Here is a 26017-nt window from a genome sequence, read left to right as displayed (position 1 = left end):
GATTCCATTTACTTGTGTCTTGTGAGGTATTTGTGCCTTAGATACACGCTGCAAAGACTAGATTGACACTCAACTAGAATATCGCTTCATGACTATGATATGAGTCTACGTTACCCCTTCACAGGACCATTTACTCGCCACTGAGTCTGGCCCAAATCTATTTTCGATACGTAGCTCCAAGGAATGAAAGTTTATCTAACCTTAGATATCCTATGGTTTCACTCGAAGCAATTTTATCCAGCGACCTACCAAGCCCAGCCTTTTTCCTTTTCACTGTTCGCCTAACCACTTCCCAGATCAGGTAACATACCCGTGCAAGTGATTTCGGAGATCGGCCTACTGATTCTGCTCATGCAACGCTCTGTTGGTTGTCATGCTGTTGGTTGTGTTTTGTCCCACTTCTACATGCATCTAGGCAAATTAGGAAGCGCATTGACAGTTCAGACAGGCAGCTGAGATCACATCAGCATTCTCATGGATAATTCAATGGTCAAGATTGAACGTACAAGGTCATTCATTCATTGTCTCGCGGTGAAATTGCCGGTGTAGCAGTCGGCGCCACAATTGGAGGTCTACTGATTCTTGGGGGTATTGGATGGATAGTTTGGAGAATGCGGGCGAGGAGGAAGAATGATGGGACGCTGGCAGAGCTTCCTGGAAGCTATTACCAGGACCAGCCTCAATCTGAGAGATCAAAGAGTGAGCTACCTGCCGAGCCTGTGGTTTTTCCTTCAGACCGTCCTAGGAGCCCTCCTAGAATCTATGAAGCACCATGAGTAAAGAGACAAGGGGAAAGCTTGACTTGATAATATTCACCTTAAAGGCGGTAGTCAACTGCATATATCAAAATTAATGCACCCTTACTAGCTAAACTTCCTATCTTATAATTCCAATTGGTGGTATCAAGATCTTTGCTAAAGGTGACCGCCAAGGCATGACACGCGTTTTCTCTGCCAAGTTCTATTCCTCGAGTGAAATGAATCCATTATATGCACAAACGCCAGATAATCCTGAACTCCCCTTATCACAAAACTACGCATGAGCAACACTTATCATCGTTATGGCCGTATTGATGTACTGAGTTCTTTACAACTGCATTGGTTCTGTTATGCCTTGGTTGGGATAAAGGCGCCAAATAGCGGGTACCAAAGAGGTCCATCAACCCCCCATCGATTCCGAAAATATCGTCGAAACATGTCTCGGCCTTTTTGCTGTCACTCAGCTCGTCGAAAAACATGTCCACGAGGGCAGAGCCCGTCTCTCGCCGCATCTGCTCGAACCATACATCGACCTCCGCTGCGTTAGGCCGAGACTGTCTTCCGTTGTTATTCACTGTCCTCAGAATTCCCCCTCTTTGTCGTGCGCTACCAACGTCGAAATATCGGTACGTACGCCACTTCCTCTCGAGATCGAGCTCCCAGACGACGCGGCGCAATACAGGCCGCCACGCGACTCCTTTGCCCTCGACGAGGCGGTCACGGAACACCCAGTCGCGCAGGAATATGCACGCGGCAAAACACGCACGTGCTGGATCCCGCCCAGAAAGAACAAATTTCCAAAATTGAGCGCACAGCTCTGCCAGGACAATGCGGAGGGCTTGCTCAAAGGCAAAGAGGACGGCGCCTTGTTTCTTGCGCATATCATTTTTCTCCATACCGTCATAGAATACTTCGATCTGGGATCTCTGTTTCTGTGAGATCAGTCCCAGTAACCCATACAGTCTATCCTCAGACCGACTGCATTCGCGAGTTGTGCGACTGGCGAAACGGCGCAACGCCTGGCCCAATGTCAGTGGTGCAGCAGGGTCGGGTATGTATAGGTCACCGCGAAAGTGAGATTCAGACGTGCGTGCGGTCGAGACCTGCGGCACAGCGGTCCCCCGATCTATCTTTTTGTTGTTGTTGTCGCTATCTCCCCTTTGTCGTGATTCCAGCCCGCCGCTTTCGCCAAACGGTTGCAATTGACGCCGACGTCCCAGGTCCAGCATCGATAGGCCGGTGAACCCGCCGAGAGAGCTGAGCATGCCAATCACGTCCCTCTGAGCCTCTTTTAACTTGCTAATTTCGGTGAACGGCCGCTGGAAATCATGGTCTGGGTGTCGCAACTTGACCTCCTGCTCGAAAATCCGCAGTGGCAGTGTGCACAACGTCTGCAAGTCGAACGTGAACATGTCGAAAATGAGAGTGGCGGGATGCGGCGTGAGAAATACTTCCTGGATAATCCACATGCGTTTCCAGTAAGCTCGGCCGCATAGGACTGCCAAACAGAATAGATCACGCTCTGTCAGAGGTGGCAGGGCATTCTCAATAAAAGCCAAGTCCTGGTAGGTGCCTGTCCAAGGACCCCCAGAAATGGTTTGCTGAACCTGTTGAGATAGCTTCCGTCGGAAGAAATGCAGACCCGCCTCCATATCTTTCTTACTCCATCCATGGCAACCACCGGCTTCGATATCCCCTAGGAAGATCAATACCTCGTCTGCGTAGCAGTAAATTTCGTTCATAAAAGGAACCTGAGCCGCTTTCTCAGCGTTGTCCAACTGGTTAATGCAGACGGCATCGATGAAGAAGGGTCCCCTGGTTACGCTGTGTGCATCTTGGCGAGACTCAGGCGCTCCAAAGTCGTCCTCATACTGCTTCAACGCCCAGCGTCTTTTGAGGAACAAAAGCACGTTGGGACTCACGGGAAATGGGTGCCCGTCAATTAGGATGTGCTCCATGTCTGAAGGAGACGCTGGAGAGCTCCAGGTGTATGATAGCGCGCGATAGCAAGTCAAGGGAAGACTGCCACGGTCGACGACGACAAAGGCGCATTCTATAGGTTGCAATAGCTGTTTCTGCTTGTCTTCCTCGCAAGCGAGATGGGAGATCGGATCGCTGGCGGCAGAAATGGCAAGAAGGCGAACTTGCCGTGAAGGGTCGATGGGCGGGTATTGAAAGCTACCGCTCGGGTCCGGATGTTGGTCGTCGTGCATTCCAGATAGTGTTGTGGTCTGTGGACTGGCATTTTCATTGTTGGAAGACATCGCTGAGTATGTTGATTTTTTTAAGTTGAGGTTGACAGCATTTCGTGACAACCCATTGCAATACTCTGAGATAAAGCGCTATCTCAGTTTAGCGCCCTCTGTTGCTCAGCCGCACGCCTATTGATCTTGGCAACATCCTCAAAGCGCGGTCAAAAATCCAGATTGTGGTATGCCAAGGATGGGCTGAGAATCTACGCCCTTGACTAAAATATTAGTGGCTTGTCCATCTTTCAACTTTGGCGATCAATGATGAAAGGCCAGGCTGCGGTCTACGTCTTGCTTTCATGATTGTATACTTAGTTATATTCTAAACTTTTAAATATCTTTACAATCCTATATTATTATTATAATACCATCTGAATATGAGCCAAACTGATTCGTGCTGATACCCTCGAGACAATTAAAAGTCAAATGTATCAAGGGATTCTTTCTTGCAGACCACCGAAGACTTCACGGATTCTAGCAAGTTGCCCCATGTCGCACTCTTTCCAGCCAACTTTGCCGTTGGACTGTTCATTTTGGATGGTGGAAATGGCTTCGTGGCTTTCTTCTTTCTTTTCGGTTGGTCATATGACCTTGCGGCCGGCGTGGGCGAGGACGCAGGTTACTTCATAGCCGATGCCTATTGTCTTTTGGAGCATGGATCGCATGGTGATGTCTATTGTTGATGTTATGAGGTTTGGGGTAATAGCTAAGAATAAGATAAAAGCTAGATCTGTAAATTGTTTGCGATATGGGACGGAAATTTGAGCTTGAGATTAGGACTTATTTTATATATTGACAGGACGTCGTCGTGTGAAGCCACCTATGTATCACTTTTGACGTGATGTTTAATCATCGATAAGGACAAGATGTTATAAATGGCATCATTATTTCTCCAATCTCGCATACACGTTCCATCTTGCGCAAGTCTATATAATGAAATTGAGATCATACTAAGTATATAATTATACCACTATATTCACTTTATACTGGCCTGTATTTAGGAGCGAGATGCTTTGTGGGCTGTAGCAGCTTTTTTGGTACTCCAAGATGAGATTGCGAAATTGGGTAAATTTCGATTGCAACACGAGGAACACTCACAAACAACATAATAATCCCCCAATTTAACAGATTAGATAATATTTAATCTATCTGTTTTATCTGGCAATCAGATCTCATCCCTAATCAGCACCGCTGCACTCATCAATTCCTGTTGTCGGCGATTTTTCGCGTTTAAAGTTCACCATCCAGGGTAACCCCTTCTAAGCGAAAGCCTGTTTTCAGCTGAACACCATCAGGTAGCATCGTGAAAATTTGAGTTCACAAGTAGCGGAAATTGGCAGGAAATTAAACATAAACATTTTCGGAACAAGCTAACCACAACCCAACAACCTCACCGTTTCCTCACAAGGCAGCAGTACTCCACTGATCAACCGACCGAGCATGTGCTAAAAAGTCTAAACTCCAGCTGCAAATGGCGATCTTCACTGATTTTGCAAATCTTTGTATGATAAAGCCGTTGTATTTCCCAGCCTGTAGATCTCTACACGTGGTATTGCAGAGACGAGGTGGATGTCATGGCTGGCTGTGTAGGTATTCAAGCGACCATTGGGGGTGATTTGGGGGTTCTTGCCTGTCGGCCGACACAACGTTACAACCTTGATGAAAAAATCCTAAGGCTGAAGCGAAAACACCGACGGAGCCTCAGGCCGGGCTAAAGTGAAGAGTGCCAAGTCTCCGAGATGATTCAACTTCCATAACGGGATTAGCTATCTAACCGCGATAATAAACTGAGTCACTCACTGCCTTCAAAAACGGGTCATCGCCAGCTCTCAGGGTCCTTGCTTCGCGTCAACTGTCACGAGCTTCTTCCCGTCTTCGTGCGGATATTACAACGTCAGTGGCTGACTCTCATCTAACCAAGCGCTCTCTTCTCCACGAAAGTCACAAAAGCCTCAAATTTAAAATTGCCCATCAGCCCAGCGCGTAAACGTGCATGTTCGGGTTCAATTGCTCTCCGTCGGGGACCGGCAACTTCTGTATTCAATCTAGACCAGGGGTATTCTCACCAATCCCTGCAACAAATCGCGCGACAAAAGGGCCTTCTTGCCTTAGCGCTTATGCCTGACAGAATGATTGTTAAGAAAACGGTGGGAGATTGGGTGGGGCCACTAACAGTGCTTTTTGAAGGGGTGCTAAGCGATAACAGCCTGTTTTGAGATCTAGACCCAGCTACTTGGGCGAAAAAGGAAATCACCGGACTTAAGCAGGGGGAAGAAGTGCTGTTGGTTTGGAGATGTGACAAATTGTGAGGAAGCGAGAGGGCGAGATTGAGAGACGTAGCTATGAAAAGAGAGACGATAGTTAATGAGAGAGCTGATGGAAAAGTCGTCTGTCGCCAATCTATAGCAGTGTGAAATGTCATTCTGTCAATCGGAAACATTGATAGCTCTGAGGATCATATCGTCCGGGGTCTCACGCAAGGGTCAGCAGCCTTACAGCAAAAAAAGAGCCATCATGTTCCTGCACTAGCACTAGCCAGGGGTTAGCTCGACCCTCACCCATCCACAACCGAGTCAACGTGGTTCTTGGCTGTTCATCCCAAATTGTACGCCGTCCACATGCCAGTCCAGGCCACTAACGACGAACTACGCCTCTTTTTCCAATAATGGCGCCTCCATCGTTAAAAACATGACGCTTAGCCTCTTCCTCCCTCTCCCTTTTCCCGCATCCCATCAGTCACTCTTTTTTTTCTGAACACTCTTGACCGTTTGAGTCAAGAAGTAACACCAACTACTGCCCACGATGGCTAATTCACTCTTTACTTTTTTCCTTCTCACATTCCTTTCATTCTTTGTTTCTGCTCAGGACGATGTTAACCCCGGCGACGTGAACCCCGTGCCCCCCGTCGGCGAGATCAAGACCGAAGACCCCATCTCGAGTCCTCTCACCGAAGGATGTCCTCAGCCCTGCAGCATCGCGGGCAACGACCCTGCCAACTGGACGCAGCTTCACAGTCTGGAAGAGCTCGCGGGGTGTTCTCTGCCTATGCTGTTTGCGCTCAATGTTGAGAATGATTATAGCGAGAGCGCGACGCTGTATACCTGCGTTACCGAGACGAGCTCTACACAGACCAAGAGGGATGAGGTCACCAAAGTCCAGGCTAGAGCAGCCGAGAGCTCTGTTTCGCTGGCTAGTAACTGCGGTGCTGAGAAGGCTACCGTGAAGACCACCTCGTCTTTTGGAAGGGCTGTTCTCCGATCGGGTAACAATGTCGCTGCTGCCGCTGGTCTTTTGGCTGAGTATCTTGATAACGAGGCTACGTGCGGTAATACCATTCTCTTCGCCAAGTCTGGCTCTTCCATTGCTGGTGTCTACGTCGGCGGTGAAGTTCAGAAGGACAGTGCCTCCAACATTCTTCGCCAATCTGCTTCTCGTCTTCAGAAGGGTGTTCAGGCTTTCCAGGTCTGCAATGCCAATGACAAGACTGCTGAAACTATTGGTCTTTACGCAGCTGATAACGTGAATGGTCTTGAAGCTGTCCAGAACGCTGTGAGGACTTGGTCTCACGGTCAGTGTGTCAGCATCGCTCAAGCTTCCAAGGAGGCTATCAACCTTGGTGTTCTGACTACCACCACCGTCAAGGCTCGCGATGTTGAGCTCCGCTCTCGTTTCACAGGCGTTGAGTCTCTCCTCGCCCCCCGCGCTGATTGCACAGCTATCCAAGTCGTGTCTGGTGATTCTTGTGCTTCGCTCGCCAAGAAGTGCAAGGTCACCACTGCCAACTTCAACAAGTACAACCCCGCCAAGAACTTTTGCTCCACCCTCGCTCCTAAGCAGTGGGTTTGCTGCTCTGCTGGCACTCTTCCGGACAAGACACCCCAGCCTAGCAAGGATGGTACATGTTTCATTTACAAGATCAAGTCTGGTGACGGCTGCTACTCCCTCGGCCAGAACTTCGGCATCACTCAGAAGTTCATTGAGGACGTTAACAAGAACACCTGGGGCTTCGCAGGCTGCAACCGTCTGCAGCTCGGCCAGCCTATCTGTCTTAGCAAGGGAAAGAACCCCATGCCTTTGGCCATCGCCGGTGCTGTCTGCGGCCCTCAAAAGCCTGGATCCAAGAAGCCCTCTAGTGCCAAGACAGGCTGGGATCTCGCCAACATGAACCCCTGCCCTCTTAACGCCTGCTGCTCTGGCTATGGTTTCTGTGGTATCACCTCTGAGTTCTGCACCAACACTACCGCCAAGGGTGGTGCTCCCGGTACAAGCCAGCCCAACACTCCCGGCTGCATCGGAAACTGCGGTACCAAGATCGTCGGCAACACCAAGAAGCCCGCCAAGTTCCTCAACGTGGGCTACTTCCAAGGCTACAACCTCGGCCGACCCTGCTTGAACATGGACGTCACCAAGCTTTCCGAGGTCACCACTCCTTACACTCACATCCACTTTGCCTTTGCCGGTCTTAAGTCCGATTTCTCTGTCCTTCTCCAACCCGATGTTCGTGCGCAGTTCCTCAAGTTCAAGGAGGTCAAGGGCAGCTTCAAGAAGATCATCTCCTTCGGTGGCTGGGCTGGCTCAACTGATGCGTCAACATACCAGCTTTACCGTGATGCTATCAAGCCTGCGAACCGTGACAAGTTTGCTTACAACATCATGACTGTTCTGAACAACCATAAGCTTGATGGTGTTGATTTCGATTGGGAGTATCCTGGCTCCGCTGGCTCTGACGGTTCTTCTACCGATACTGCCAACTACGTTGCGTTCCTCCAAGTTATGAGGAACAAGATTGGAAAGAGCGGCAAGACTATCTCTGTTGCTCTTCCTGCTGCGTATTGGTATCTTAAGCCTTTCCCTGTTACCAAAATTGCGCCTCTTGTCGATTACATGGTCTACATGACCTACGATCTCCACGGTCAATGGGGTATGTATCCTTCCTTGACTCTCAGTAATACTTCATACTAACGTTCTATAGATTACGGCAACAAGTTCATCAGCTCCGGCTGCCCCAACGGCAACTGTCTCCGCTCTCACGTCAACAAGACCGAGACCCTCGACTCCCTCGCCATGATCACCAAAGCCGGCGTCGACCCCGCCAAGATCGTCATCGGCATCTCCAGCTACGGCCGCAGCTTCCGCATGAAAGACCCCAAGTGCACCGGCCCAACATGTCAGTTCACTGGCAGCTTCAGTGTCTCCGAAGCCGAACCGGGTGTCTGCACTGGCGAGGCCGGATACCTCTCCGACGCGGAGATTCGCCTCATCGCGTACGACGCTAAGCAGGGCAAGAAGGGCGTTACAGCCAAGACGTGGTACGATAAGGACTCAGACTCGGATATCATGACGTTTGGAACCAAGGGTAAAGGCATGACTGATTGGGTTGCGTATATGGGACCCACAACGAAGCAGAAGCGTACGGATTGGGCCAAGAGCTTAAACTTTGGTGGTGTTGTTGACTGGGCTATTGATCTGGAGACTTGGTTCTCTCCTAAGCCTTAGATAGTTATCTTCTAATGTTTCCGACACTGCGGATTATATATACTAATAGCTCATGAATATAATGAACTAAGACTGTGGTGCCTTGGCGTCTTCTTCGTATTGTTTCCATCGGTATTCCCTCTCAATCCCTTTTCGCCGCTGTGCCGTATCACAGAGCTTTTCATTCCCGCACTCACACTCTGCACCCTCGCGGAGCCAGCGATATGTAAGACTCCAGCGGATCTTCCGTAGTCGTACTGTTCCATCAGGCAGAGTATCTGTTTTGCGAGATTTAATCCCGTGAGTCCAGTGTAATCGTGAATCACCGCTCATCTGCATCATACTCCTCGGTAACAAGTCGACCTCGATCTTCTCGCCCGTTTCCTTGTTTGCGAATTGCATAAAAAGTGGTGAACCCAGAGATAGTGAGTATAGCTGATCGAAGGGGCCGTGGGTGTCGACGTGAGGCGGAATCCCTGTTCCTGGGGCGTATTGCTGAAGACAGACTTGATCCGGTGGACGGCCCTCGGTTGTTGGAAGCAAAGGAACTAGCCAGTCTGGAAAGGGCTTGAAAGGTGTTTCTTCATCGATACCGAATGTTTTGTAGCTGAATGTGTAGCCGTAGTGAAGTGATAGTCGTCCCCCTCGGGCTGGCCATTCTAGCTCATTCTCAAAAATGTGAATGAGTTTTTGTTCATGCTCTGATGTGATAAAGTCTTGTTGCATGGAGATGCCCGAAGGCTTGATTGGTAGTTCCTCCATTCTGAGTGCTATAACTTGGTGCAGTTCATATTTGAGTTGTGATGAGTGAGATAATCCAAGGTCTGATTCTCGTACGAGATGAGTCCACGCGACATTCTGAGTTTTCATATCACGTGATGTGTTCATGTACATTCTCATTGACAAGCATAAAAATACGCAAACCATCATAAGCGACAAACTCAATTCGCTCAAAACTCTGGATATGTCCTTCTTGATAATCTCATGACTCCTCCATACTTTTGTTCTCATTAAATTGTCGCACCGACTCCCGGGCCTTGATGATAAGCTCACCGCAAGTGTTAAACAATTTCTCGGTCGACCTTGTGGGATCTTCGTCCAACCGATCGCTTACTTCACCATGTGCAATATGAAGTCTCTGTTGATCTTTATCGATCGAATCATGAAGGTCATGCTCTGAAAGGGTTATGTTGTTCGCAGCCAGTATCGTCATGGCCGCTTGCGTCGCATGGCTACAGCTCCTAGACATTGTTAGTTGCAGATTAGTACGATTAAAGGTGTAGCTCGTCTTACCAACGGAATGCCATATCGCGGCTGTCCACTTTGTTTACTATATACAAGCACTTCCGTGCAGCTGTGACCAACCCTGACCAATTCGATGGTAGCAATGGGGTATCTGTATCATCTCCTTTGCGAGCTTCGCCAAACCTCAATAACCGACGTACCCACTCTTTATTACGCAACGTTGCTTGCCGAATAGAGAAGATGCAGTGACAATACGTCACCCGTAGCTGTTTGAAGAATCTCTGGTGCATGTGGCCGAACCTGGAGAGTGTATCTCCCCTGTACGGCTCGGGGATCGACTCAACCCATTCTTCCAGCATCTCGTCCAAACGATCCGCCACCGTCTCTCGCTGATCGAAAGAGAGTTTCGAAGCCCGAACTGAGTATACCAGATCGACTATCTTGCCTTGGATAGTCGCTAGTCTAGCGCGGTACTTGAGAATCTCAAAGTGCGAGGACTTATTTATGTCGGTTAGAATGCCTCCGTGCCTGTAAGAGATTTCATCGACAGTAGAAGCAATATCATGCTCTTGCATCAGGTATGGCTCGCCTCTGAGGAGTGACATATCTCGGTCAATGATGTACGCTATCCAGAGAAGCCGCACAGGATACAAAAGAGCAAAGTCCCCGGAGTGTTTATGCAACCCCAGGTCATAGACCAATTTCACAGCTTTGGCATGCAGAAGTGCGGCTTGCTCTAGCCTCGGCGTTGTCATGAAATACAAGGCCGCCCCCAGCAGGATCTGGAGTCCTATTTCGTCTGACAGTCGATATTTAAGCATACCATCCACATATTTGCACGCTTTGCGCATGAAGTTCTCGTCATCTCCTTGATAGAAGTTCTTGGGATCGTTTCTCAGAGACAATGCCAGCATGACAAAGACGGCGCACCACTCATGTGACACAGTAGGCCGTTCTCTGCAGATCATGTCGAAGTATTCATAGTCTTGTTCACTGAATAGTGGCGTGGCTGGGTTGACACCATCGAAGTAGGCACGGATGATTTTGTCCTGATCATACTGCTGATATTGTGACGGTAGAGCAAAGAGTGACGCTGGAGCAAGATGCTTGGCACGCAAATTGGCCAACCTGGGGGGCTCATGGTCTTCCTCATCTTCCCCGTCTGCCGGCTCTTTCGGATCGTCGTCTTCAACGTCGGAAGTGTCGTCGTTATACCCCTCCTGTGGGTATATTGGTGTCACAGTGCTGAATTCTTGTGCTTCATCTTCGGTGCCGGCCATCTCTACATCCTCCTCTTCGCTGGGCCGGCCATTCTCTTTATGCACGAAATCTACATGTACAGTCTTAACTTCTCCACCTGTAAGATGCCGTTCGGAGCTCGCCCCAAATGTCTCGACGCGCCCATTAAAGTGTGAAGACTCGCTCTCGATGGCGTCTCGACTTGCACTGATAAGCATCTCTTTGCCGTCAGACTGATGTAAACGTACAGTTCCTGTGAAGCCTGGGGCATTGGGCTATCGTTGACATGAGTAATTTGCATAACCCAAACGCACTCGGTCCCGTCTGAATCGCAGCTAGAGCATGTTGGTTTTTTTGCATCGCATTGAGAATTATTTTGATGGCACGGCTCGCATATCTCGTGAGAAGTCAGCACCAGTAGGCAATCTTGTGGTCAACTAACATCTCGTCTGAAAACGCTGTAACGTGTTCGATCCGGATCCAGATCCATTTGGGGATATATAGGTTGAGAAGGATGATTTGTTGTATTTGCTGCGTGAGACTATGATGAATGCTTTGCCATTGACAAGAGAATATGATGGGGGAGATAAGGGTGAGGGGACTTGGTTTCCTTGCCCCTCGCGTCATGCCCCACGTTACTGAGGTACTAACCCCAAAGCGGATAAGACCCACGCGTAGGGAGCCGCCATCCATGGTATATTGTATTCTATGGTCAAAGGTGAATGCCACCAGTTGGTAAAAGCGGCCGAAGACTATCTCGTCTTCTGATTTGTTATCAATTATCTGCTTCTTGACTGTCTTGTACCCCGTCTGTCTTTGGCGTTCGCTGTTGTCCGTATGTGTCCCGCTCACAAGCCCAGGCAAGTTTCTGACAGGTCGCAATCGCATCTCAAACCCTTCAAAGCTGCTGCGTGGCTGCAGCTGTCGTGTCGTGGAGCGGCTCATATCTTGGGAGATCTAATCCCCGGTTCCGAGCTGCCCTCGACGTGTTGGAGTGACTCGCTCATCTTGGCCTCTGGCTTTGGCTGGCGCTTGATATCGCAGAGGAGTTGACCTTCTTTGGGATACCTAACCTCCACTGTGAACCCACAGGACTTCTCCAGTCTTCTCACCATGGGCACTCCAATTGCGCCAGAGTTATCGAATATTACTGCCGTCTCGCAGAACTTGGCGTCGCCATCCCAATCTCCCCCCCCTTCTGCATCAGTGCTCGAGTCGACCCATTTCTCAATTAATTTATCTTTGAAAAAGCACTGCGCAAAGTCAACGAGGAAGGGCTGGAATGTTGAGGGTTCCACGACCACATTGCGAGGTGAGCTGTCGTCTAGGATAATACCGCGCTTGTTAATCTCATACGCCGCGTCAATAGCTCGCTGAATGAGACATGTCCAATCTTGCTGCGTTGTAGGCCGGACTTCCTCCTCAATGAGCTCATAAAGATTAACACCTGGGATGTGTTGGAGGAGGATACCATAGACAGTTTGGTAATCTTGTTTTGAGGACGCTGGAGTAGCTCCTGGAGCGACGATGCGTACCAACCCGTAAAGCTCTGGGATCAAAACACCTTGGAGGTCTTTCAAGCGATCGTAGACCTCAGCCTCGGTTCTGAAATGCTGATCAGTGATCCTCCAGAGCGCCGCTTCAAATCTCACGATGCCGTCAGACCCCTCCCGAATCTCTGTTAGGGTACGTGGGAATTCCGACGTGGCTTCGTTATGATCCATCTCTTTGAGGAAGGCGTCCATGGCACCTGCATTTAGAAATGACTGGTAAGCAGTTTCAACTTGAGCGGTGCAGGGAATGTGCCTGTCCCTGTAGTCACGAAGGTCTGTCCCGCAGCGACGATCGTAGACCTTGAGAATGGCAAGGCGATCGTGGAAGCGGACTTGCATGACGGGGGCCATAGTCTCTGTAATAACTCGTTCAACGACTACAGAGATTTCCTTTTCCGACAGCGCCCAAGAACCGCTGCTGCCTTCGAGTATCTGCAATTGTATGACCCTACCAGCCTGGTATTCGGCTGAACTCGTTAGCGGTGAAAATGAGCGATGGCCAAGAACTTACGAGGGCGGACTGGCAGTTCAGACATGTCGAAGATGCTAGAAGTAATTCGGTGGTGAAGGCGATGAGTGCTGCAGATTCTTTTGTGTGAATAAGTTGAGTGATGTGATGCGTTGATGTTTTTGAGAGAAGCTGCTTGAAGGACGTGCCGAAGCGGGTAGAGCAGTTGCTCTGAAGCGATACTGACACTGTGGTTTATGACCTGACACCGCTGACCAGTGTCATTGGAGGTAACAGATGAACAAAGAAAGAACGCTTACACACAGCCCAAGTAACAAGCTCAACTCGAATTTGCAGGAAGTTTGGCAGTTGCTGTAGTATCTTTCGCAGTGTCAGCCAGTTTAAACAAAATTCCCCTTCCTCCAAGGCTTTCTGTCGCTGCCTCATTCTTGAGGGCAGGCATTACATTACAAATGTATATCGTTAATGCCAATAAGCAAAGAAACAGATATCGTAGAGAAGCTGTGGAAATATATCAGTCTAGGAGAGGAGCTTCGATCGGAATAGTCGAACCAGGGTGTCTCCTAATGCATTCTTTACACAAGACTGCCGAGTGCTTCGCTTTCCTGGCCCTACTTGCATTGATGAATATGCTACGAAGACTAAAGAAAAGGCCCACTATGCGTTTGCTAACTCGCAACAAATGAATCTTGTCGAACGCGTAATGCTTGTTTATATTTTGCTGCCTGTGGTACTAGTGGGGCAATGTAGTGCTGGGGACACTCAAAGTCTGTCTGGTCTAGGGTATTGGGATATTACTTCAAAAGTCCATTATGATCTCTATATTTAAGTACAAATTTTTCCTGATATAGGGCTGCTTATATCTACTGGGCGTAGCAAAGTGAGGCGTGACGTCTGGGTCTGGTGCCCAGCTCCAGCCACCAAGTCAGAATGCGCCCTTGCAAAACGGAAATAAGACATCAACAAAAGGCTGTATAAGATAGACATACCAAAGAAGATTCCTACTGGAGAAAAATGCTTATTTCCGTGTTGTCGATTTGAAATCGATGAATTCTCATGAGTACCTGCTATTTCTTATACATCTATCTTATATATAATATTAACAATTAGATTAATATATAAATTACAATAAAAGCCCTTTTCAATTAATAAAAGACTAAATATTATTTACCATTATTTAAGAAGTTTAATATTAAATATCTCTAGAAATATATATAGATATATACCTTATTATTAAAATAACTCTTAAAGTTATTATATTTAAACATTAAATATTAATAAAAGAGCTTAATTCCTATCTTCCTATGACAGTCTATATATAAGAACTTTTTATAAAAGCCCTTAAAATGAACTCCTGCTTATTCTTAATACCTGCTTGTTAAATAGCGCTCTGAAAGTCCCGCAAAGCCTTTAGGGCTGTATCAACGAAATGAATTGCTACCAGCTTTCTGTCTTTGTCATGAGCTGGAGCGTATTGGTGGGCTTCGTTCTCATCAAGCTCTCCCTCACCATCAAGACAGGTCAGGAAGTCTTTGACCAAACGGGCCATCTTATTACCTGCAACGGTTGGGAGTAGCTCATCGCAAATGCAGCAGAGAGTTTGCTTGATCTGATCTGGGTACTTAGTATAGAGCTCTTCTATGTCTAGTGGTAGGCCAAGTCGTTGGAATGCTTCTATAAAGTCCTGAGACATAGTAGGAGGCTCAGTTGCAAGCAACAAGCTTCTCCAGGTGAGAATCTCAATCATGCATACGCCGAGGCTGTATGCGTCATGGCTCATAGCGTACTGCTTTTCGGCAAGAAGGATTTGTCTCTCAGGGTGTTGATAGATTTTGCGTTGCAGCATTGTTTCTCCTCTCAGAAATGTAGCACCCATCTCGTCTTGACGGGCATACTGCCATCCAGTGAGAAAGACCCCCAAGCTGCTTTCACCTACTACCCCTACGGTGGGAGTACTGGGAAGCAGGAGAATATTCTCGGGTCTCACATTTTTGTGTACCAGGCCCAGGGTTTGCGTTTGTAGAACCGCAGTGGCGAGCTGGCTACAGAGGTTGATTCGCAGGTTCAGCGAGGGCGTAGGATTAGCCGTAATATAGCTCTCAAGATTTGAAGGGTAGTTTCCTTCGAACGGGCAGGCGAAAACAAGCTGAAAGCTTCCTTGATTGTCGTTGATTTCATCTCTAAAGCCGACGAGACGCAAGATGCCCTTGTCTTGCTGCGCTTGGTGAAGTTTCTGGGCTAATATTCCAATATCATCTTTCGCCTCCTCCCTTTTCTGGGGGACCTTGTGCTCGTAGGGCTTCGACTCAAATAAGAACCACTGGGGCCTGTTGGGAACACCTGGAGGGGGATCTGTCAGTCGACCCCTGCCGAAAAAGCTGATTCTGGTTGGGCCGTAGACTCTGCTGTCCATCTCGAGCGGCTGGAAGTCCTTTTGCGACATGAATAGTTGAGACTCATCCCTCTCAAGCTCACGAAGTGCAAGAACTACGGATTGAAACTCTTGAACAGCAATAGAGACCGCTTTGGTACCACCAAGGTCAAGCAAGGCATCTCGAGCTTTGTGGCGAGCACGGGTTGCCATCGGCGATGAGTTCTGTACCATCGTTTCAATAAGATTCTCGACTTTGATTAACAGGGTCTTGATGTGCTCCCAGTTTTGTTTCAGACGCTCCTTGTGTTCGTTATCAATTTTTTGACTCTTAAGAACCCCTTGAGCCAGTTTAATGTCGATACTAAGCTGGGCTCGCCGATTCTCAAGGTCGAACATCTGGAAGTCTCGTAAAACTAGAGCTAGTTTTTTCTCGTCTTTGATTCGACGGTAGATCCTGATTCCGCATTTGATAAGCTCATGGGCGGCAGACCCGGACGCGAGCGCGATACCAGCGATTTCCATTGAAACAGCTTTGGTTATTGACAAAGATACTCGAACAAAAGTCTACTCGCAATTAGAATTTCGAAAGAAAAGAAGCAACCCTTGCGACAGACAACCTGTTGTCAGATCCCCTTAGGTTGAATAAAGACAATCCTATAGACCCTTTACTTAAATAGACAAAAATAAGGTAGGCAGTTAGGATTAATAGGAGCTCAAGTAATAGGGTACGCGCTCAGTCAATCACTGGCGTTATATTTCGGGTATCTAAATTAAGACGTTTTCGGTGAGCCTGATATCACATCCTCCCGGTCATATTCCCTGGATGTTGCATTTCGACACCATCCAGGGTACATGAAAGCGGAACGACGTGGGAGACTCTATAGGACCTTTTAGAAGTGCCAAGATGCAGCCCAGAACCAGAGTACCAATGATATACTGCCAAAGTTGGCCTCAAATTTGTAAAAGCGGGCTGAAAGTCACTGTATTACGAATCCGATTTCTATATTTGGCGACGTGCTTTTCAGCTACAGACCGGGAAAACTCGTTCCCACCATACGGCCACGCCATTGGTGCCCTCTTTGAACAAATGTCGCACAGCTCGTCGGAACTGTGCTGATCCGGATGCTTGAGGTACTGAGCAGACGCAATTGAGGCACATGTCTGGAACTTGATCTCAGAAAACTGAACTTGATAGACGCAATGCCTCCGAATATGCATACTGTGTAGGGTTGTCCTGTCACCCATGACTGATGACTTCGAGCATTAATTTCCCCGTTCTAAAGCCCCAATCTATACCTCCCTCTGCTAAGAGAGGTGTTACATCGTCAATCTCGTCCATGTTCTGGAATTTCAATCCCCGCTTCTGTGTTATCCGCAGCCGAGACTTGTGTTTCTGAGCTTATATCTCCACACAGAACCTAGCCAACCCTACTCGAATCCAAAAATTGTGCGTAAGCAGCCCACAGTAAGACCATGGAGGCAGCTGGGTTGGCCTTTGGGCTTGTTGGATTAACCACGAGTTTGATTCAACGGGCAAGGGCCATCATCACTTCCCTCAAAGAGGGGGCGCACACCTCAGATGAAGCTGCGGATTTTCTTGGCAAAGTCGAACTATTGAGGGGGACACTCTTGGCAGCCCGTGATCTTGCGGAGCGAGAGGGTACGGAGGATGCCAGTGTGCAGACCATGGTTGCGTTAGCTCGACAAGGCCAGAATCTAGAGGCTCTTCTCAGCGAACTAGAGATCAGGGTCAGACGACCAGGGTCTCGTCCTCTTTGGCAACGCTTCATCCAAGTCAAAGCATCACAACTATTGGACGAGATCGAAGATAACCGTCGACTCCTCGATTCGTTACTGGATAGATCCGAAATATCACATTCAGCAGATGCTTTAAATCACCTTGATCAGGGAGGCCCCTCTGAGCTTTCTGCCAAAGTTATCACAGAATGGTTGGGTGGTCTTGACTTTTCAGACGTGCTTCTACACTTGACGGAAATAAGCCTTTCCGGAACCGGATCATGGTTGCTCGAAGACTCTTCATTCAAGCGGTGGGTGGAGGAGCCTGGTATGCCATTATGGTGTAATGGTAATGGTGAGTTACATTGTTACATTTCTGTCAATTTTGGAGCCTCATACTTACTAAGTGTCCTCGTGATTACCAGCTGGGGCCGGAAAGTCAATCACATGGTGAGATGCTCCTTTATCACCATGACAAATGGAGGCTCTATGGGAGTTCTAATGACATTCACCCCAGTGCAATGGTGATCAGCCATCTCCGCCAAAAGTTCCCCAAGGAAAAGATTCCTGTCATATTTGTCTTTTTCGACTTCAGACATCAAGAAACGCAGAAACCGACGGATATTGTCAACTCCTTGATTTTACAACTCATAAGGCAATCCCACGACATGTCGAATACTCTTACTGCGTTATACAACAAACACAAGTCTTCTTCAATCTCCCCAAACTTAGAAGAACGTTGGGCTAGTCTAATAAGTGAGATTAATCGGTTTAACCGCGTTTTTATCCTTTTTGACGCTCTGGATGAGTACACGCAAGGTCCAGAAGGCTTTCTCGCTGACTTTTATCATCTCCTCGAAATCCCTAACACTAGTATCTTTGTGACGTCGAGGCCAACGTGTGTGAACAAGACTGCGTTTAAAAGCTTTGAAGTACTCGAAGTACGCGCCCAGGGCTCTGACCTTGAAGCCTATGTGCGGGAGAGACTGTCTAAATCATGGCTGGCAGACCAACCAACCCTTCATGATGACATTGTAAAGGGGATAATCGAAAGATCCGACGGCAAGTAAGTTGAGATGTGCACCATAAGTCCCGCTGATAGTTGATCTGATAAGCAAGTAGCTTCCTCTTTGCAAAGGTTTCCCTTGATTCTCTGTTGTCTCAATCAACTATTAGACAACTGAAGGATGAGCTATCCACTCAGCATAGCCTCAATGACCTTTATGGGATATGGATGCATAAAACCGTTCTTGGTCAAGGCGATCAGTCTACCCTAGCATTGGAGGTACTGTTGTGGCTTGCGTATTCAGTACGGCCACTTACACTGCATCAGCTCCAAGAGGCCGTTGGGATCCGGCTAGGGAGCGACTGCTTGGACGACGATACTTTGCCGTCAATTGAGGTAGTGTCAGAGATTTGTTCTGGTCCAATGTTCAGCGAACCATCCAGGCCACAAATAGTTCTGGCACATAAATCGGTCAATGAGTACCTTCGAGAGTTCCTTCCAACAGTCATGTCAGTCATACCTGGCCCTAGTGAGCCAGAGGCATTTATTGCCAAGAAGTGTCTCACATGTCTTTGCTTCAATGCCTTTTCTCTCAAAGTTCCCACTGAGCCAGGGGAACTCGAGGCCAGACTGGCCCAATATTCCATGCTGGGTTATGCTGCAAGGTACTGGGGAGAACATGCACAGCGAGTTATGTTTTCAAACATAATGAGCGATATTATGGCTCTGTTCAACTCAAGCCATAATACTCTGTCTGCTGGGTTGGTCATGTCAACCTATGAACAGCACCCGAGCCACTATGAACGAGCATATCAAGGCATGTTGGGCTTACACATATCGGCGTACTTTGGCCTGACGAACGTTGCATCGCACATAATAATGGGCCAGAAAGTCCATCCTGATGCCACAACTACTGGAGGCTGGACCGCTTTACATTGGGCTGTCAGACGCGGGTGGACGACCATGGTTTCCACGTTACTGTCCTACAACGCTACACCCAGCTTAACAACAGCGCTTGATGGGTGGAGTTCATTACATTTGGCTGCGAAAGAAGGCCATGCTGATATTGTACAGAGGCTTATTGACACCGGCGTCGACATCAATGCAAAGGATGTTCATTCCAGGACAGCCTTATACCTTGCAACTTGGGGTGGTCACGGTGATGTTGTTCGCTGCCTTTTAGAGGCTCTTGCTGATCCAAGAATCTCAAATGCCCACGGTGCCACGGCGCTCCATTGTGCTGCCAAACGAGGACACGAGCTCATTGTGAGCGAATTGCTTTCCAAAGATATAGACATCAATGCGGTTGATAAAGTTGGACTCACTGCCTTGGATGAAGCTATCCGAAAGCAAAATACAAAGGTCATCGAGAGGCTGATTGAGGCGCGAGCACAGATAAGGTGGAATACTAAGATGTTACCAAACGACAGCATCGTCCATGATCTCAATTGGCGAGCTTACATGGTCAATGAGCAAAGAACTGGACGAGTACAGAAGGGCAATCAATGCAAGTGCCACGTTCTGGAGAAGACTTCTACACATGACTACTCTTCATCGTCAGCGGTAAGTCGAGTTGGCATTTCCTACAATCTGATCGAACACATCGTGAGCATGGCTTTACGACAGTTCCTCTGAACATCACACCCCCGCCTTCAAAGTCAGACATAATATGATATATAATTCTCATAACTCTGATACAACTCTAGATGGTCTTTCGCAAGACATTTTCTCTATCAACCGACATTCAGGGACTGGTAAGGAAGTATTTCGAGTCTGAACGTATGATTCTCCATCGACTTCGACACCCAAATGTAGTAGCATGCTTGGACTTTGACGAGGACCCGGACCAGAATGCATTTCTTCTTTATATGGAGTACTGTGACCTCGGAGACCTCAAAACCTGTCATGGGCGGCCATTAGATATGTCCAGCGACAGTGACCAGGAAGAGGATGATGTTGATGAAACTGAAGATGATGAGGATAAGCACTATGGCTTTTATGCAGAAGACTCATCCTCAAGGAGTGAAACGACAGCGCTGGACTCGAAGAGCGTTTGGAGCCTGATTGCCCAAGTATCGTTGGCTTTGGCCTATCTACACTATGGCTTAGCTATCAATTATCGAGAAGGAAACTGGGAAGCCTCTGTTGAAAGTTTGTGGCACAATGTCATACATCGAGACATAAAGCCAGCTAATAGTAAGTCTCTATTCAATTGAAGACGTAGCAAGCATACTAATTCATATCTTGTTTGTAGTTGTGATGCAAAGTTGCAAGTCTGACGGCCGTATCTACAAGCTTTGCGACCTTGGGATAGCCTCCGAGGCAGGGAAGGGCCCTGAATACAACACAACGCAATGGATCGGCAGCCAAGGATTTCTGCCTCCGGTAAGTTGTACTTTCTGTCCCGTGGCGGCTAGAGCTGTGTTCTGAAAGGCTGGCAGGAAGTGATTCGAGGCAGTCAGTGGTCGACAAAAGGAGATATTTGGTCGTTTGGAGGTAAGGTGAACACCTTTGACTTAGTTTTGAAAAAGACGCAGCATATATTAATCGAACTTTCTAGCCACGGTCCTCGAGTTGATGAAACTCAAGGACTCCAAATTGAAAAAAGCGACAAAGATAATGATCGACAAGTGCACCCATAAATACCCAAACATGAGGCCTAGCAGTCTGGAGATTTTACACGAGGTTCACAACCTGCTTGAGAGAAATGACCTTCTGCATGCCTTACCTCATCCATCGAGCCTTCAGATTCAGGCAGTCCATAACCTTTTGGGTGGTCATGAAGGAGGTTACATCCTGCAAGCGTTCAAATTGGTGTCAGAGCTCTTGGATGATATTGTGCCTTTCCACGATCAAGGGGCCAAAGATCGTCGCAAAGGTATAATCCAACGGCTTGGCCTTCTATGGAAAGATGGTGCCGAGGCCCCTTTCATGGAACATTTAAATGATTTCTCACTTCACATTTTGGTACTACTTCCCTTGTCACCTAAAACTCGTGCAACGCACTTCCGCAAAGCTATCACCTCCACCCGCGTGAACGCGCGGTGGCAACGATCACGCTGGACGCCTCTGCACCTTGCAGTACAGGAAGGGAAGAAAGAGATTGTGGCAGATCTATTAGACAATGGAGCGAATAAGGACAAGGAAGACATACATAAGTATGTCCCGAGACATTACGCAGACTCGCCGTGCGCTGAACTACTGCTCTAGTGTTATCAGTAAGTTATTAGATATAATATAAATAGAGCATTAGCTTGGCCCTATATATTATTCTCTATTAGCTCCATGCCTCGAACTAGTTCATTAAGTACATCTAATATATTCTTTTTTTACATTTATTAAGAATTCCATATCATAATCGCTTAATCTAAACCTCTAACTTCAGCATACACTACCTCGAGACCTGTCCATCGCCGGGATTATACTTGAACCCTCCAAGCATACTAAGTATTGGTTACTACGGTATCTTTATTACGTTATCTGAATGGAACATCTACAACTACCTAATAACTCGATGTTCCCAGCACTATCAGTACTCAGACCAACTCAAATCAGGCCATTCAACTATTAGTTCCTGCTAGATCTCTAGCGCTGGAAAAGGCGTAGCAAGAGCAGCCACCGTAAATTCAGTGTCCTGAGGGATGTTATCAACTCTCATATCACCAAGCGATGATACCTTAATTTGTCATGCTGTCTTCAGCGACATTGACTATCTCCGTGTCCAACTCCACGATTAAAGTCAATCTCTGGAGCAGATATTTATGGTAGCGACGGCCCTCGTCCAGATGCTCGACTCCCGACGTTCAATCCTGGAAACTATAAACACAAAGTGTCTGACGTTACTGGCACTCGTGTTCGTGTCGTTGGCATGGTTGCAAGTCTTTTCAGTATGTCTGATAGTTATTCCACTGGTCATGATCTGTTCTGGGTCTATTTCGCTACTGCTTTACCGGTACTTGCTATTGTTACTCTTACTTTCTGTATTTCCCTATGGCAAGATTGCGACAGCTGTAAAGTCAATTCAGGCACGCGCCGGAAACCATGTAAAAAGGATTCTTGTGGAACCAGTCTGAGATACAAGTGGTCACAAGCACGCTTATCGTAGTTTAAAGTTCACGTCAAAGATGAATATACATCCGAAGTTTCCGGAGGCCTTTGATGTTATTGTTTGCTCTGAAAAACCTCTTAAGATGGTATGGACTCGATATTAGTCCCCTTCACACAAACCCTAACGACTAATCTAAGTCCTCTCCTACAGCATTCCATATGGAGCTAACGTTTTGTTTCCGTACATGAGCTCAAGTTGCTTCGAGGTCCTGATCAAAAGTGGTGGTACCTGATGTGGGTGACGTCAAGCCGTCAATCCTTGCTCTTCCTCGGTTTTTACAACGAATAAAGCTTTATAGATCTATTTTAGTTCTTATATACTGCAATTACGAACAGCTGACAGTTTCAAAGGTTACCCTCTACCTGCATCGTCTTGCATCGGATCTGAGAATTGAATCCACCCAAGTTTACATGCTCAGAATCTCTAAGGCATCGCGACGCCATATGTCCCAGGTTGCCTGTGTCCGAAGGTGTTTAGAATAGTGTTGTGGGAACTTAGAGTATCTAGACATCATCTTTGAGCGTGTGTCAGGCCGGCTTTTCTAGTCACCTTGAAAGGCATAGCCACATGGACATAAACAGTCAGAGAAGAAGCTATCGCGATACAAAAGGCGCTCCATACACCTCCAAGTCTCTTCATAGTCCGTCATCTCATCGACTGCTCTGAAATAGTTCGCAGGTCTTGAAGGGAAGTGCCTACCCAGGGTGCCGACACAAATAAGTACATGGCAAATCATGAGGGCCTCCATGTACTCCAGTCGAGCATCTGACACACTTGATAGGCTTGAAAGGTGATGAGTTATCCCTCGTGTCTCAGTCTTCTCATCTTGCGTACCCTCGCGCTTTTGTTGCAACGATGCCCCATGTTGACACAGTAGGTGAAGGAATTCCGTATCGCAAACAAGCATAACAGCGTAGTAGAGGGGCCAATGTGGCATTGATAAGGAAGGATATTGAACTAACTCCCTTAACTCTAGCCGCGGTGGACACTCCGCCACATTCCATGAGTTGTACTCCACAACGAAAGGTTCCATATCTACCACTGCGACATCTCGTTCCAGTAGAATGTGAAGAAATGATGGATCTGAAGAGACTAGTGCCGGAAGAATAGCCAATTGAGAGGAATTGGTGGTTTCATGGCCCTGGACACCATGGAAATCAATGCCAAGTCTCTCAAAGGAACTGAGATAGAGGCTCAGAGAGTTAGAACATTTGCTCTCTATCAAGTGACTGCAGCCGGACACAAAAGTGGGATAGAAATCCGTGAAATCCACATCTTCAGCTGTCCTACTGCTGAAAGAGCCGCCACAGTCTTCGATCAGTTGTAAGAAGCCTTCAAAGCTTTGCTCGTCATTAGAGACTAGATACCAGGAGATGGCTGCTGCGATGTCTGCTGGGCGGGGATTGAATCTTTGTAGCATGGTTTCAATGTGGTTGAGGCCTCTGCTGTTGTAGACTAACCGGAAGATAGGAATCCGATGCCGAGAAATCACACTAGAAGCAACATTGTCTAAGACCCATAGAAGATATCCGGCATCCTCTGAGCTTAGAGTAGCCTCGACCATAATGAGTACGTCATTAGGGCGCCATGTATCTCCGTAGTTCATGTAACGCGCTAACTGGCTTAAAAGACTACGGTTAAGTCGAAGAAATGCGGTCTGAATCAAGTAGCGGTGGACATCATTTCGAACATGGAACTTTTTGAATAGCGGCTTGATGTCCTCGAATTTCTCACAGTGCCAGCAGATAACCTTCCAATCGCGGTAACCCGGTGGTAATTCGACGCTCAGATCTTGAGCGAGAAACTTCGAGCCTGAGATGTTTTCCTCGCAGCCTTTCTCCGCTAGATCGAGAATGATTGTCCTTAAAAGTAACGTAGGCGAATCGGATTGGGATGTGCAGCCAATGTCATAGCCTGGAAGCAGAAGGGAGCGCCAATTTCGACTCGGCCAACTGGCTAACACAGAAACAGAATGAACCATCGATACGCTCAATGATATGGGGTAAAATGCTGAACCAAATAGCCGGAACCCCCAAAGAATTGCCTCCAAGGCATTGGAGTCTAACAAAAGTTAGTGATTGAGTAGTAATGGTAGGGAACGAGCTACCTTGGTCATTCAGGAGTCGGACTAGGCTTTTCTTTTCTGAACCCTTAAACTCTACCCATGGCTCGAAATAAAGCGATTGAAAGTCAAAATACTCATCAGCAGGCTTGACTAAAGAAAAGAATGTAAGCTTTCATTTTGACCTCTCCTAGGAACCTGCGATACTTACCCTGTAGCTCAGAGATGGTTTGGCCAGCGAAGTTTTGGAGAGTGAAATTGAGAAAAATGCCTTCATGAGGTACCTCTAACGTAAGAAAACATCCGTTAGGGAGGTTTTTGGTGCTCTTGGTCGTGTTACAAATCTCGACGAAGCTATGAATCTGATCAGATACGAGTATGCCAATCGCATTATTCACTCCTACCAGTGAAACAAAACTTCTCCGTTTGAGTTTTGCCAACTATGATTACTGCCAGTCAAGTTCGGCTGATGGCGAGGGGCAATTATGCTCGAGGGTGCTTCTTGAAGCCATATATTCATGGTATAGCCCTCAATATCGTGGAGTTGAAAATCGAAACGAGGGAAGCTTTCCAGGCTTTTTCTTGCGGTCTGGAATGGTCAGTCTAAGCACCGGAATTGAAAAAGATCAAACCTTTTTAGCTGACTGAGTTTTCGGATGTCTTCATTTCGTCTGTCGTTAGATGCACCTAAATGCATGCGTTGTGGATGTATAGAGACGATATCGATCAGTATCCAATATGCCTTGAGAAGGTTGATATAGGCCTCAGCTTCAACTGCCAACCCCTGAGCTAGATGATTCATCTGTGAACGAGCCTGTTTGGATCAAAGGTTAGAAAGCGAAATGCGTGATGACTGATTTGCCTGGTACCTTTAACAACCACCATTGACCGGCTTGTAGCCAGTCGTCTATCCCAATAGAGGCCCAAGGCCTATTACCAGTCTCTGCACTTCGCAAGAATGCTGCGCTAAGCTCTGCTCGAACTTCCTCCTCTAACGGACCGTTCAGAAGAGGATTCTCGCGCGAACTGCGGTCGCCTATTATGAGGTTCCGAAGCTCGTCCAGCTTCATGTCCGTTTTTGATTGTTGTTTCTCAATGCGTTCCAAAGATGAACTTACTCGTTAGTGGGTATTTTAGAAAGAACAAGAATAGACCAACTTTTGAGCACCTTGCAAAAGAAGTGTTAAGTGGGAATTTTGACACATGAACTAGAGAACGTTAAGGCTTGATTTAATTTGGTTGTGCGGGGATCCAAACCTTCGCACGAAGCTCGTTGATGCTAGACACCTCCAATGCGTACTTGACTCGGTTCCAATGGATTCGAAATGAACGCCTGGAACCTTCCAAACCATCTCCCGTGCCGAGTTCCACATATTTGTCTGCAAGCCGATCCATTTTCTGAAGCGTCTCTTTGGCTTGACTCATGACTTTGCAGGTATATTCGAGTCGTCTCTCTCCCGCCCGCTCTATCCACACTTCCTGATCTCTCAATTCCTCATTGAGCAAGTTCACTGTGTTTGAAAGATTTCCCAGTTCTTGGATCAAAGCCCGAAGCTCCTCTGGTGCATCGCGCGACACCTTGTATACTCGGGTGTAGATCTTCCAGCATAGCTCCCCCACGGCAATGAAGTCGCCAACGCCGAAGCCGAATGACATGGCGCCACAGGACCAAAGTGCGACTCAAAATCGATCGTTGGGGGGGGGGTTTCGTGTCAGTTTGTAGGCAATATCAAGAGTCGGGT

The 26017-nt window shown here is 47.6% G+C and overlaps 8 protein-coding genes across 8 annotated transcripts; 2 read left to right on the top strand and 6 right to left on the bottom strand.

Annotated features, from left to right (window-relative positions):
• Positions 1-1024: 1024 nt before the first annotated feature.
• Positions 1025-2971, bottom strand: FMAN_03883 (uncharacterized protein; the record flags this gene model as incomplete). Its single annotated transcript, XM_041824207.1, has 1 exon — positions 1025-2971. One exon carries the CDS (start codon positions 2969-2971, stop codon positions 1025-1027), a length of 1947 nt encoding a protein of 648 aa, XP_041689711.1.
• A 2838-nt stretch (positions 2972-5809) lies between these two features.
• Positions 5810-8503, top strand: FMAN_03884 (uncharacterized protein; the record flags this gene model as incomplete). Its single annotated transcript, XM_041824206.1, has 2 exons — positions 5810-7928; positions 7980-8503. The coding sequence occupies 2 exons, from the start codon at positions 5810-5812 to the stop codon at positions 8501-8503; spliced, it is 2643 nt and encodes an 880-aa protein (XP_041689710.1).
• A 66-nt stretch (positions 8504-8569) lies between these two features.
• FMAN_03885 (uncharacterized protein) lies at positions 8570-9244 on the bottom strand (the record flags this gene model as incomplete). Its single annotated transcript, XM_041824205.1, has 1 exon — positions 8570-9244. One exon carries the CDS (start codon positions 9242-9244, stop codon positions 8570-8572), a length of 675 nt encoding a protein of 224 aa, XP_041689709.1.
• Positions 9245-9464: 220 nt separating this feature from the next.
• On the bottom strand, positions 9465-11184 carry FMAN_03886 (uncharacterized protein; the record flags this gene model as incomplete). Its single annotated transcript, XM_041824204.1, has 2 exons — positions 9465-9723; positions 9776-11184. The coding sequence occupies 2 exons, from the start codon at positions 11182-11184 to the stop codon at positions 9465-9467; spliced, it is 1668 nt and encodes a 555-aa protein (XP_041689708.1).
• Positions 11185-11907: 723 nt separating this feature from the next.
• On the bottom strand, positions 11908-13055 carry FMAN_03887 (uncharacterized protein; the record flags this gene model as incomplete). The annotated part of the gene is made up of 2 exons (XM_041824203.1): positions 11908-12986; positions 13031-13055. The coding sequence occupies 2 exons, from the start codon at positions 13053-13055 to the stop codon at positions 11908-11910; spliced, it is 1104 nt and encodes a 367-aa protein (XP_041689707.1).
• A 1311-nt stretch (positions 13056-14366) lies between these two features.
• FMAN_03888 (uncharacterized protein) lies at positions 14367-15884 on the bottom strand (the record flags this gene model as incomplete). Its single annotated transcript, XM_041824202.1, has 1 exon — positions 14367-15884. The coding sequence occupies one exon, from the start codon at positions 15882-15884 to the stop codon at positions 14367-14369; it is 1518 nt and encodes a 505-aa protein (XP_041689706.1).
• A 951-nt stretch (positions 15885-16835) lies between these two features.
• Positions 16836-21315, top strand: FMAN_03889 (uncharacterized protein; the record flags this gene model as incomplete). Its single annotated transcript, XM_041824201.1, has 8 exons — positions 16836-17454; positions 17525-17549; positions 17617-18165; positions 18222-19668; positions 19812-20301; positions 20360-20490; positions 20547-20601; positions 20666-21315. 8 exons carry the CDS (start codon positions 16836-16838, stop codon positions 21313-21315), a joined length of 3966 nt encoding a protein of 1321 aa, XP_041689705.1.
• Positions 21316-22754: 1439 nt separating this feature from the next.
• On the bottom strand, positions 22755-25931 carry FMAN_03890 (uncharacterized protein; the record flags this gene model as incomplete). Its single annotated transcript, XM_041824199.1, has 8 exons — positions 22755-24274; positions 24321-24428; positions 24487-24629; positions 24680-24856; positions 24908-25089; positions 25145-25388; positions 25434-25483; positions 25533-25931. The coding sequence occupies 8 exons, from the start codon at positions 25929-25931 to the stop codon at positions 22755-22757; spliced, it is 2823 nt and encodes a 940-aa protein (XP_041689704.1).
• Positions 25932-26017: the final 86 nt, after the last annotated feature.

This window comes from Fusarium mangiferae (genome assembly GCF_900044065.1).
Source record: "Fusarium mangiferae strain MRC7560 genome assembly, contig: FMAN_scaffold017, whole genome shotgun sequence".
Taxonomy (NCBI): domain Eukaryota; kingdom Fungi; phylum Ascomycota; class Sordariomycetes; order Hypocreales; family Nectriaceae; genus Fusarium; species Fusarium mangiferae.
The sequence above is the reverse complement of the archived record's forward strand: the minus strand, read 5'-3'. Positions and strand labels throughout refer to the sequence as shown.